The 13,197-nt window shown below is 40.9% G+C and overlaps 1 protein-coding gene across 1 annotated transcript; it reads right to left on the minus strand.

Moving 5' to 3' along the window:
* Positions 1 to 1,633: 1,633 nt before the first annotated feature.
* On the minus strand, positions 1,634 to 12,394 carry inhbaa (inhibin subunit beta Aa). The gene is made up of 2 exons (XM_079863976.1): positions 11,551 to 12,394; positions 1,634 to 4,416 (listed from the first exon to the last, which is right to left on the minus strand). The coding sequence occupies exons 1-2, from the start codon at positions 11,939 to 11,941 to the stop codon at positions 3,644 to 3,646; spliced, it is 1,164 nt and encodes a 387-aa protein (XP_079720102.1). The 5' UTR covers positions 11,942 to 12,394; the 3' UTR covers positions 1,634 to 3,643.
* Between the last annotated feature and the right edge of the window lie 803 nt (positions 12,395 to 13,197).

Here is a 13,197-nt window from a genome sequence, read left to right on the forward strand (position 1 = left end):
ATCATATTCTAACATTTTATCATTGTTGAACTATATAACATTGATTAGTTTTATGTAAATGTGCTCACCTGTTTAATAAAGTAGGCTACATGTAAGTTAGGAGTGGTCGAAGTCTCGGACGTGGAGCTCTCGGCATCTCGAAAACACCACGCTGATATTGATTCTCGTTTTAGTTCTCCTTTTTTATCCAAAGTCTGCTTGCCATGGTCCATAATGTTTGAACGAAACAACAACAGCGTGCAGATAGACATTACGAACTACACAGTGGTCCATGTCTGTCGCCTTGGTTACTATCAGAGGGCTCTGGTTCATAGCTCTGGTTGCTATGGCAGTACGAGCGGAAACCAGGGACAACGCGGAAATAAAGAAACGGGATGTGTCTTCGAATTAAATTACAAATTTCTCCTGGTTTGAAAGTTGTTGGAAACAGTCGGGATAATGTAAGTACACAACTAAAAAAATATATATAACATAGATATAGTGATTTTTGCTATTTTTAAAGCAAAAAAGTTACATATTGTGCCTTTAAGTTTTGGCTTTTTAAAACAACAACAACTATTATTACATTCACATGTTTAAATCCGTTCAACCAAATCGTGTTGCATGTTCCATAAATCATTTGCTTCCCATTCATGCTAATCAGAAGCTGTACCTCTAACTTTAAACGTAAAAATATAAATTTTTTCTTTGGTAATGTCTTGCTTGAGAAACCAGGACTGGTGCCCCATCAAAAAAGGTGCATGATACCCCAATGCTTATACCTTAGCAAGCACTACTATAAAAAAAAAAGAAAAAAAAAAGTGCCTTTTTTCAAATGACTGAGGATCCTCTGGTCTTCTGTCCGCAGACTCCGGCTCTTCATGCGGTCGCTGAAGCTCTTTGATCGCTTGCTACTGAATTATTATCAGTGCCAGCCGTTTGTTGCTCTCTGTCATTAGTCAGAGACAGCTCTGTTTTAACCAGGAACTCTCTGACACTACTTTATTCTGTCATCTAAACTACCTTTTTCATTTTAGGAGAGAGGAGGTGTATGAAATGCATCTCAAGTGTCTGAAGTTTGTGAGGCTGTTGATGTTTTCTTGCACGTGTGTTTGCATGGTTCTCAGGGGGACACTGTGGTTATGTGTCATACACCAGTAATGGTTCATGATGGCTGGTCCACCTCCTCCAAAACCACCATGATTTAACTCAAACCTCTGCATGCAACATGCTTTATATAGTCACCATCTGGCTCTCTGTCCCGATAATCATAATTTAACATGCAAACTGTCGTCCTTTTTTCTTCTAGTCTTCTCTTAGGTGGTTTTTGGACATTTCCGAAGTGGGTGTTAGGATTATTTTTGAAATGGACAAGGTATATGCTTTTTTTCCATTTCTGTACATATTTGGTCTTGTAAATTGTTTCCTCTTTGACAAGGCCTGTAATACAGTAGGGCTTGAGCTTTGTCAGTACTTTCAAGCACATTTATATCTTATAATTTCTGCAGTGTCTGGTGTGTCTTAAAGTTAGTTGTGTGTTGGCTATGTGTGTGTGTGTGTGTGTGTGGTGTGTGTGTGTGTGTGTGTGTGCATGTGTGTGTGTGCGTGTGTGTGTGTGTGGTGCAAGAAATCACAACCAACACTTTTCTCATCTGATTTAGTGTACAACCTTTTAACTTTAATGGTGAAGCAAAGGACAAAATACTGTAGAATAAATTAGATTAAAAAAAATAGCCACAAGCACATTTTTGATTTGTACAACAAAGCAATGCAACATATTGGTATCTTGATTTCCATATATACAGAATAAAAAATATATTTTTTATTCTTAGTCCACTTATTTCAGTGTCAATTATTTTTTAATAACAAACAAACAAACAAACAAAAACATATACAACATGTCTTTCTTTTATATATTTTTTTCTGAATTTGTATTTTTCTTTTCCATTTTAATAGTATTTTTCTTTAATGACACTTTTTTTTTTTTTGCATTCCCACCAGGAACATACTGAAAAAAAGTAAACGTTTCTTAGTCCAAATGTAACACAAAAGTTCCTTTTTTTTCTTTTCTTTTCTTTTCTTTTCTTTTCTTTTCTTTTCTTTTCTTTTCTTTTCTTTTCTTTTCCCAAATTGCTTCATTTTATTTTCTCCAACATTGCACAGTGGTAAAATATTTTTGTGTTGGGAAGCGGAAATATTAACAAATGCAAAACAAAAACAGTTGTTGTTTTTTTTGGATCACTGAAGATCCTTTTAATATTTGGTGAAAAAAAAAAAAAAAGTAAATGTCTAAATAATAGTAATTCATCTCCCAAGTCATTAAATATCAATGCTGCACATTCACTTTTGTAACAATTCATAATTAAAAACAAACTCTAAAAGGTTGGTTTAAGTGCTGTATTAACCATTTCGATGGCCAGTCACGCATGGACTGTGCAGCAGTGCAAAAGCACACACAGGAGTGAGCCGCTGTGGGACACTGAGACACTGTTTTAAAGGTCTTTCGGTTTGCTAACCTGGACATCTTTGTAGGGAGAACAAAGCAACCTTCTGAAAGACATATTGGTATCTTCTGAACAACTGTTCGGAGACAGCCTAATATGGTAGGCAACGCTAAACTAAATTCTTTGGTGTTGAGTAAAAATCCAAAACACTATTTTGTAAAATGCATGTGTATACATGGTCCTCTGATGTAGTGCTTGTCATCTCTGCCTTCCCCTCAAACCTCCCTGTTTATTTTGAACAATCTCATTTGTTAGACTCATGCTATGTAGGTACGCCTGTTCTGAAGTGCTTCTAGTCTTTCTCTATAAACATATTTGTATATGTGGCTACGCTGATCAAAATGTTGATATAGTGCAAAACTGTAAACGTTTTAACGTCTCATTTTAAAATAACAAAAAATGTACAGAAATCAAAACAAAATAATAACATTATCAACAATAGTCAGAATAATTAGAATAATAATATAGAGAAATGTTTGGTTCCAGCAGCCCGTCAAACTTCTTTCAAGTATCTCTCAACACACACGAACAGACATGCACACATACGAATACGAATACTCATAGGCAGACTGTACATACACACACTTTTGTACACGGACACACACAACAAACATATAACATACGTACAAGGTATAAAAAGTCAACAAACGTTAACTTTTTTTTAGTGTGTAAAAGTAAATAGTTAAGAAACAAAACAAACACCTTGATGAAAAATATATCATAATACTTGACAAGTTGCATAGTTTTGAGATTTTCTTTTTCAGGCACCTCATCTCTCTCTTCCTGCAGTGCATGTTCGCACTGCAAAATAGGCCGCATAAATACTCTCTGACCTTGCTCCCTTTGCTTTGTAACAAAAATATATTATATTTCTTTTCTCTTTTTGAAAGTGCCACAGAGATTACTCTGAGTTACAGATACCCATTGTAACGTGATACCCATTGGATTCTAAGATGACCACGCACAAGTGGTCGAGAGAAAGAGAGGCCTGTCTACGTGAGAGTTTGTCTTGAGGCAGTGAGATAGAGATAGAGGAGCCCTCCTCTCCTCCCTCTACATCTCTTCTTTTTCATTCGTTTTGGGGCTGAAGTTCTTGCCCCTACCACCCAAACTTGCCGCGCTGTCTCTCCCTTCCTACCCTTCCTCTTCTCGCAGCGGTCTTACGAGCATCCGCATTCTTCTACAATCATGTTCTGGATGTCCTTTTTGACGATTTTCTGCTCCTCGTTGTAGTAGAGCATGGACATGGCTCGCAGACGAGTCGGCACGCAACAGGACTTGATGTTGGTGAAGGGACTGTACCCTCGCATGCGGTAGTGGTTGATGACCGTGGAGTGGAAGGACAGCGAGTTGCCGGTGATGCTCGCGACATGGCTGGGACAGTCACCTTCGCAGTAGTTGGCATGATACCCTGAGGGCGCGATGATCCAGTCGTTCCAGCCGATGTCTTTGAAATTGACATAAAATTGCCTCTTGCAGCAGACGCGTACCTTGCCGTCACATTCGAGACCTCTTTTGCGACGTCTCCTTTGGGACAGATCGTCCATCTGTCGCACCACGGCCATGAGGAAAGGTCGATGGGATTGCTCACGTTCGCCGCCTCCCGGAGTCACGAGTACTGGTGTGGCCCGGGCATCGGCACACAGCGGGCAGGAGATGCGCAGACTCAGCGTGCTTCCCCCATTCTGCAGCAACGCCTGCACACTGGCCGACACTGGAAATGTATGCCAGCCGCTACGCCGCGTGTCCAGAGATTTCTCTGCCAGAACCTTCTCCCCCGTTCCCTGTTGCAGGAGCAGCCGGATGGTGACGTTAGCACGGGTGCGGTTGCCCTTCGGCAGTCGCAGAAAGAGCCAGACGTTGGCTTGCTCCACTAAAGACATCTCACCGCCTTCCTTGGAGATGAGAAAGTTGACAAAGCCTGGAGCTTCACCTGTAGGACAGGAAGAGAAAGAAACATCGGAGATTAGTCAAATGTGCTGATCTTTTGTTATTGCACTTGCATCTCACTCTAGCCTGAGGCTCTGGTTGACTTTGGATACAGCCAAAGCAGAGCTGATACTGGGAGTGGTGGCATCAGTGGAACAGTTTAGCTTTGTGCCAACAGTGACCAGTTTTTCAAGGTTTCCGCAAAACAATCTCCTTCTGTTTTGTGCGACTATTAATAAAGTGCAAAGATGCATGTAGTCATGCATCCTTTTCCTGCATGTCAAATGCAAGATGTGAATCAGCCGTTCCTATACGCACACTCGCAAACAAACAATCCCTCCCATTTGGTTCTTCCTGTCCCACCTTGGAATTGAAATAATTGAGGGTTTCAACAAGACTTTAAACCAACTTCATCACCTCTCCTGGTAGTTAACTTAGCAATTAAGAGTCTGCTCGCCTGGAACAAGTTTTTGTTGAACGTAATGTCCATGACAACATGCAGCATGCAGCTGGAAGCAGTGATGTGGCATGTGGCTTGCTGTCTCATTGGATTGTAAAAGATTATTCTCTCTGGCTTTGATTCCCACCGTGTTATAGACAGAGGCAAGGCCTCTGGAAAATTTCAGTTCACGGATCATTTGGGAGCTTCTAAACAAATCCTCTCAATTTACTGACTCAACCTGTTTTTAAGCCACTAAACCTTTGTTGGGACATTATTACTGGCTGGTCTAGCTGACTGTTGCTTACTTCTACTGAAGCTGAGTTCTTGTAAAAGTGGCCACCTACCAAAGGTTTAGAATACACAATGATTCTTGCATGTCATGGCTAATAATAAGAAGCCTCTTGCAACAAGTATTAAGCAATATACTCTGGAAAAATATTGCACAAATACTACATCTATCACCTACCACAACACATTTACAGGGCTGCGACGTAATAACAATGGCGTCAAGCTACAAGTGTGTATGTGTGCGAGAGTGTATTTAAGGATCCCTGGCCCAAACCCATCTGTCCAAACACAGCCGAGCTTCACAGATGCAGGCTTTTTTTCCCCCAGTAGTGGCTAATGCATTGTTTCCCTTTTAATCTGCACCCACTGAAAGAATCAAGTATCGTTAGCATTTGCTAAGCTGAGTAAACCCCTTCAACTGCCCCTCCAGAGATGAGGCCCAGGTCCAAAGAAGAAAGATCACCACCGGAGCTTCGCAACTCTGCATGCTTCTGAATATATTTGCCAGAGAGCAAAGAGAAATTTAGAAATTTGAAGAGAAAGACTAAAGAGCCATGCGGTAATCCCTCAACAATAAACACCAATTTTACCGCAAGGGCAGAGTTTGCACAGCTGTCCTGCATACAAAGATGGAGAATAACATTTACACATTCCTCCCCTCCCCCTTTCCCTGTCTTCAAAAGGGGCGGGTGGCTGAAGTATAGAATCACCTGGGAACTTAAGTGTATTTGTTGGGGGGACTGGGGGATGTCCACTCCTCTTTAAACATGGCTTTAGTTAATGTGTTCTATAATCCCCTTTTCTATCTGGTTTACCTTAGGGGGAATCAGCCTCTTTCATCTCCTTGTTGGCCTCCTGTCATATTGTATAGCTTGCAATGCCCCAGTGCTTGAAGCTAAAAGAATGCTTTTGCAGCAAAGAACTCCACAACCTGAAAGGTTGTTCAAACACGCCTCTTTGGATGAAGTTTGTTTGTACTCCTCCTGGTTAACTGTTATAGAACGCACTATTTATCTTTGGCTAATTTGTTGACAATGCTGATTAAAGGCAACAGTTTTTCCGCACAGAACACACATGCTAGTTCAAAGAGTACAGCGCTAACAGGTGCTTAATGGATCAAGTGGAACGAAGCATCCATTCACATAACAAAACACAAGACAGCGTGATGTATATTCTCTAGGACTTGCTGACAACTTGGCAACAGTTATTGTTTCAAGGCCAGTACTCACGTTAAATATCAGAAGGGAAGGATTCTAGGTGCTAACATAAAAACACTTCCTGGATCCCTTCGGGAGTTAAAGATTCTTGGCCCATGTTCTTCTTTGACCCAACAAGATATTAAATTAGAAATAAAAGTCTGAGGGTGGAAATATGACTCTTTTAATGGCGTGTGGGAGTGAATGATTTGAGTTCCTCGCCTGTTATGCAACATATTTCAAACACAGTCCCGTCAGCAGCAAGGATGGATTTTACAGACTAAACTCTTGCACTAGAGCACACTGTGAGCTGTAATAGCGTAAAGATATTCATATATTTCAAACAATTGCCAATTATCATCTGAATGATTATCGCTTGCTACTACAATGCATTTAAAGAGAGGCTTAAAACAGTTAAAACATATCAGGAATTTTACGTAAGGTTGGATACTAAACCAAATAAAAATGGTCCGTAATGAATGCAGCTGAGGTGTTCCAAGAGAAAATATACAACCAATACTAAAATCATAAAGCATCCTTTGACACCATAATGTCACTAAATAGACCACAAACCACTAGAATTCCTTTCAGTGTACAGCGTGTTTCTGCAACAGCATTCATGGCCTTTTCTACATCCAGCAATGAGAAGCAAACAAACAAAAAGTGCAATTAAAGCCTATTTCCTAACCATAACACTGTAGAGTCTTGTATACATTCTCAGGCGAGGGTCCTTAACACTGGCTAGCCGTTTCATGATACCACACCTTGTGCTGTAAAGGCCAAGCATGCCTGTTATGTTCTTCCCCAAATGGCCTTGTAGCCTCTTTATCTGGTCCTCATCACCCACAGGCATTTCAGGCACCAACAGCAGGCCTGATTTACAGCCCCCATCTAAATCAGGCACCCCATCTAGCGGCAAAGAATCACCAGCTTCAGCCAGCGCAGCTCCCAGGGAACCAGGAGGGTAACGAGGAGAGTTACTGCTGCCTCCCCCTACTAACCTTTGTGGAACATGGCTCAAGGCCATGCTGAATAACTGAAAGACATGGACTTTCAATATGAGTAGAGAGACTGCGGCTTAACAAAACACGGGGGGGCAATTTAGGTCGGAAGCTGCAATTCATATTTTACTTGTTTATCTGATTGATTTTTCGGGATTCAAGGTTGAGATGCTTGCTACCATTCCACCAAGCCTGCATCTGCAAGTAATAACCCACTCTCACGAACAGGTTTGGATGATGCATCAGCTGTCAGAGTAATAAATGAGCTCAGTTGGCATGATGCTGCAGCATCCTTTCTTCACTACAGTACTGTACCTTGAAGCCAAGAAAGCTTTAAGAAGCATATTACAAAATGTCGTGAGCAGTGAAGTATCCTGCAACCTGAGAAAGTGTTTTTTTGACAACACTAATGCCAAGGGATCCTCGGCTAACAAGGAGGCTTTCTAATGTGGTACTCGAATCTGGATAGTGTTTAAAGGAGAAACTTTGTGGCTTTGTAATATGTAAGGTTTGGCAAGCTGGCCATGTAACCCCAAAATAAAACAAAGATACTTTGGAATTAGGCTATTTCATTCCCATTGCCTTGAAATAGAGATTCTTTCAGCCTCCCTTTTCTGAAAATAAATCAATATTTGATCCAGCAAAAAGAACTGCTTGCATGAAGAATTGGGACGTCTTCTTTTCTTTGATGTGACCATTCCTACAGGGAGTGATTATAGGGTTTTCCCTGTGATTAATTACTTTGCAAGTAGGAGGAGATCAAAACAAGGAAAAGAAGTAAATATTGAGTCATTGTTTCAGAACATGTCAAGCTTTGCATATGCAACCTGCACGCCTGAATGGCATCAAAAAAGGCCAAACACTGACTGAACGCCCACACACATTCACTTCATCCACAGTGATATCATCGACGTGCCTTCTGTTTGAAGATCCTGCACGTGGCTTCAGCAGAATTCAACAACCACTTATAGAATAGTCAACAGTTTTGTATATTATATTTAGAAGTCTCTGCATTAGTTAAATCATTTTATTTTGTTTGGAAGCAAAGGCTATCCATCTTGCAACTTTTGATAGAAAAGATACTTTTGGAGAACGCTTGGCTGAATTTTATCAATGACCTCTGTTGCAATCTCAAAATTTAGCAGTGACATGGTAGGAAATAGCAAATTCTCTAGATATGGTTGCTTTAAAAAGTATTTGTTCGTCTTTGTACTAGTTAGAAATGCTGTTATTTTTCACCCTTTACTACTGCCTGAAAGTCTGCAGACTGAAAGTATTTGCAGTCATGCAAATACACAAGCACTGATTGCACACATGGCTTCAGGCTACACATATAAATTGAGTGCAATCAGTCTTACCATGTAGTGTTCATTCACCCAGCAGATAATGGTTTAAGCAACTATGTCCTACTATAGAAACAGTATGCCTCAGATTCTGTAGTCCTTGTATCTGCAAACTGATATTGTTATCAAGGTGGCTTCTGAAACGGCACTTAAAAGGACAACAGCCATAAACTACCAAGAGACATTTAATTCTATTTAACTTTCTGAAGAAAATATTGGCATAGAACGAATTCTGTGAATAGTTGCATTGCCAGGCACAAACACTGAATTGTTTAATTTTCAAGCCAGTTTTGTCTAACAGCAGCTTATTGAAAATATTTCAGCCTATGATCATTAAGAAATGTATATTCATAAAAAATCTCATAGCTGTATGAGAGCAGATCCTTGGACAAGATTCCAGACAGATAGTGTAGAAGTCTAAGACTTACAACATACACATAATTACAGTTGTCTAAACAACCCACTTAACACAACATTACAGTGATGCAGTGCAGCAAAATGTGTCTAAAAAATCATACCAGTATGAAATAAACACCATGAAGAACTATGCATTATAGTATTTAGTAAGTCAATATAATTACAGTTATGTCTCTGCTTGTGATGCAAAGCCCAAAAAATAATACCTGGTGCCACATTGCAGACTAAATGATGCTTGTACACCAACTATAAATTATATTGAAATAATTTATATATATATAAAATATAATAAAAATATATTGTGGCTAAATTATTTCAATATAATTTATAGCTGGTGTACAAGCATCATGCAAAGTACACCAACACATTAAAGAATGCATTAATCTTCACTGTAAATGTGTTATATTTGCCTATTAGCATGTCAGCAGTAATTTCCCCTTGTGGTGGATTTGGAGAACAGATATATTTTGGAGACTTTTAGAAAGCAGATCAGATGCAACCGAACGTGGTATTTCGCGCCAGACGCGAGAATGGAATTTGAGCGGGAATCCTCACGAGCTCAACGATTATCGCGAGGTTTCTGTTCAATAACACTGCGATGGTTTATGCGATGGAGGATTTATTTGACTTCTAATAATTAATTCGCACACTCTAACCTCAATTATGCAAAGACTCCACCCACTACTTATTATAATAATAAGACCATCAAATCTAGTTTGTAGCCAACTATTTGCTTTTATGGTGAGCATGAGGTAAATATTTATTAATGTGTGTTTCTTTAGTTCCTTTGAAATGTCAAATTTGAGTGATTGAAGTAAACATGACATTGAAAAGTATATCCACAGAAATTGAGTTATGATGTGCCATGTGTTTGGTTTGTTCCATTTCGGGTCAGTAATCTGACGTTTTGCAATATGAGCAGATAACTGAGAGCTTGCGATCCTGATTTATTCATTCAGCCTGAGGGGCTGTCCGTCTCCCTCTCAGTCAATACATCAAGAGACCATTGAAAACAAATAGATGTGTCTGACATTGAGGGAAAAAAATACTTGCTCTAACTGTCCACATAATAAAAGTTTGATATAGTTTTGATTACTAACAGATTTAGCTCTGTTTCATAACTAGGTTTTTGTCATCTCTTAAGCATGATCTGAATTTGTTTTATAATGTGACAAGCTGAAGTCTGGCACCAGAAGATTATCAGGGAATGGTTCTCATAAACACGTTCTCACGAGTTCTCACGGTCATAAAAAAATCCCGTACGTATCAGGGAATTTAAAAAATGTGGATTTCCCAAACGATTTCCGGAGTGAATATAAATGTTCTATTTGTAAATATGTCATTGATTAGAACATTGCTCTTTGTGAATGCAGTCTCTGTAAAATGATTTTGGAAAATACTTTTGCAGTATTCATGAATGGCTGGGGTGGGGGAAGTCACGCAAATGTATTGGTCAAAAATGTGAGGAACCTTGCATGAGGAATGTCCTTGTTGAGGTGGAAAAATACAGTTTTAAGACTCAAACAGAGTTTCAGCGAGTGGCTTATTTCACGCAACATCTATATTTACTCTAGTTTACTTCACGTCTACATTTTAAAATGAATTCATATAATGTCATTCTGAATATATTCATTCTCTCCACAAGGCTGCAGCAGTGTTAAAGTCTCAGCTCCCTAAAATCATGAAACATTCATCTTTTCAGGCAAGCAATCCAATTGCTCCGTTTGCTGCTTTTTAGGTCTGACACATCTGTTGTGAGCTCCCGCAGCACGCCGCGGCTCGGTGTCACTCATGACCCGTTTGAGCTGCATGACTCAGAGAAGAACCCAATCTTTCCTCACATCATGGGCTTGACAGCACCTTTGAACAGCTCTCTTTGCTGCCGACAATACTCTTTCAACTGCCTTTGAAACCCGACACAAAGGCAGTAACCGAACAGCCTTCTATTTCTCATAATACGGAGAAGCCTTTTTTATTCCTCTGTGTTAAGATTTTTATGCATGTCTCTCAGTCACGTAGGGAAGCCACGTACATATGAGTCTGTCAGTCCCGAGGGAAGAGCTCCTGTGCAGAGCTTACGGCTGAAGCCTGGGGGGCCTTACACATAATTACTGATTCTCTAAAGCAGCAGGAGGTTTGCAGGAACCTCGAGAGGGGGGAGTGAATTTGCCGCAGCGTAGTCCCGGCTGACTTTGTGCGGTGGCAACAGGTTTCCCTGAACTCTTCAAACTGGTGATATTGAGTTGAACAGCTTTATAAAACCACATCCCATGAGTTGATTTACTTTCAAGTATTAAGGACTAAAGTCTCATTTGAACACTGACACTGACCCTTTCCCTGAACTCTTCAAACTGGTGATATTAAGTTGAACAGCTTTATAAAACCCCATCCCATGAGTTGATTTACTTTCAAGTATTTCCCTCGAGACATTTGTTAAAAATTCCGACTCACCGGCTTCAGCAAATGTGATGATCTCGGTCTGTTCTGCCTGTTCAGTCTCTGGACGGTTGCTGGCCTCGTCCTCTATCAGAACACTGCCGTCCTTGGCCACGCGTCCCACGTGTACCTTGCGGATGGCATTGAGGAGCGCGGCGCGAGGCACAGGGTGTGTGATGTTGGGGCGTTCTTGCAGGTGCAGCATGTTAAGTATGTGTCTCTTCACTGCCTCGACCACGTCTTGCTGGGCTCCCTCGTCCTCACCTTTCCGGAGCCGTGCCAGCGCACAGGAGGGGCAGTCCGTGGCGGATGCCTGTTCGGATGTTGCCACGCTCCCTTTGGTGACCATGGCATTGGTGTGGATGAGCAGCAGGAAGATCCCGCTCAGCAGAGGGAGAAGGGACATCCTTAAATGAGAGGAGTCAGGTGTCTGCAAAATGAAAAACTTACTTTCAAAGTTCCTTTCAAAGTGAGACAAGAATCCGTCCAGTCGCTGATAAAGCTGTAAAGTCTGTCTGCCTGTGGTTGAGCTTAATCTGACGGACAAAAAAAAAAAAAAAAAAAAGTAAGAGCTAAACTACTAAGGGAGGAAAAAGTGAGGAAAAAGTGTAATCCTTGCTGGTGAGTTGTGAGAAGAGATGCTGGTTAAAAGGCAGGAATAGTTCTGTCAGTGGATTTCTCCCTCTCCAGGTCCTTGGGAAGTTTGTATGGGATGGGCAGTCGGCTTCTGGATGTGCCCCAGGGAAGCAGTGCGCTCGTAAGAGGTCTGGGACTGCTCACTGTGCAGGAGTTGAATGGTTTTGTTGAAGTGGGCTGGACTCTCTCGCTGGCTCTTGCTCCCCTGTCTCTCTGTTTCTACTTCTTCTCCTCTCTCTTACACAGTAATTATACTTCCCTCCCTCCCTCCCTCCCCTCTTCCTTGCTCCCTCCCTCCCTCCCACTCTTTACGTTATTTTTTTAATTGTTCTATTTGTGGGGCAGAGTAACTTCCCCCTGCAGGGTTTACAAACCACGTAGTGGAATTTGCTTCAGACAGAGACATGACAAGTGATTTGCTGTTAAGTTTCTGCTGTGATGTTTCCCTCCCCTCTAGGTTCATTCATTTGTAAGTTTTCCCAGTTTTTTAAATGTAAGACACTGCTGTATTAAGCACTCTCTAAAATCTGTTAATATTTCAATAGCTGGTTGAAGAAATGCAGGTCTGGCAAGTAATCAAACTGAGGTATTTTAAAGTACTTGAGAGATGTGCAGTGACATAGCAGTTCCTCGTATACGTATTAGCCAATTCTGGTCGACTGGAGATTGCCAGTGGTGATTTTCAGAGAATTACATTTTATTTTCTCATTTAAACAGTTCCCTTATTCTTGAATAAGGAACGTCTTGACGTCACTTTGAAGCAGTCCATGTTAAGTATTGCATGCTTCTCCTTTCCTGCTGTAACACATGTTGTGCGCAGATTCACCAGGAAGTGCCCGGAAGACTAACTTCCTGTTTAATTGGCCGAGGACAGATGTCTGGGATTCTCAGTGAGACGGGCAGCTGGGGTTGTGACATCATCAAAGCCTGAGTTGAGGGCATGTGTGGGTCGACCGTCTGCATATCAGCCAAAACATGCATGAGGGATGCCGTAGTCATGAGACTCACAGCCTCTGTGAGTTACGT

This window comes from Squalius cephalus (genome assembly GCF_949319135.1).
Source record: "Squalius cephalus genome assembly, chromosome: 25".
NCBI lineage: Eukaryota > Metazoa > Chordata > Actinopteri > Cypriniformes > Leuciscidae > Squalius > Squalius cephalus.

Coding starts and splice junctions, on each gene's coding strand:
- inhbaa (XM_079863976.1), bottom strand. CDS start 11,941: ATGTCCCTTCTCCCTCTGCTGAGCGGGATCTTCCTGCTGCTCATCCAC. Junction 4,417..11,550: donor CATCACATTTGCTGAAGCCG/GTGAGTCGGAAT, acceptor CCTGTCCTACAG/GTGAAGCTCCAGGCTTTGTC.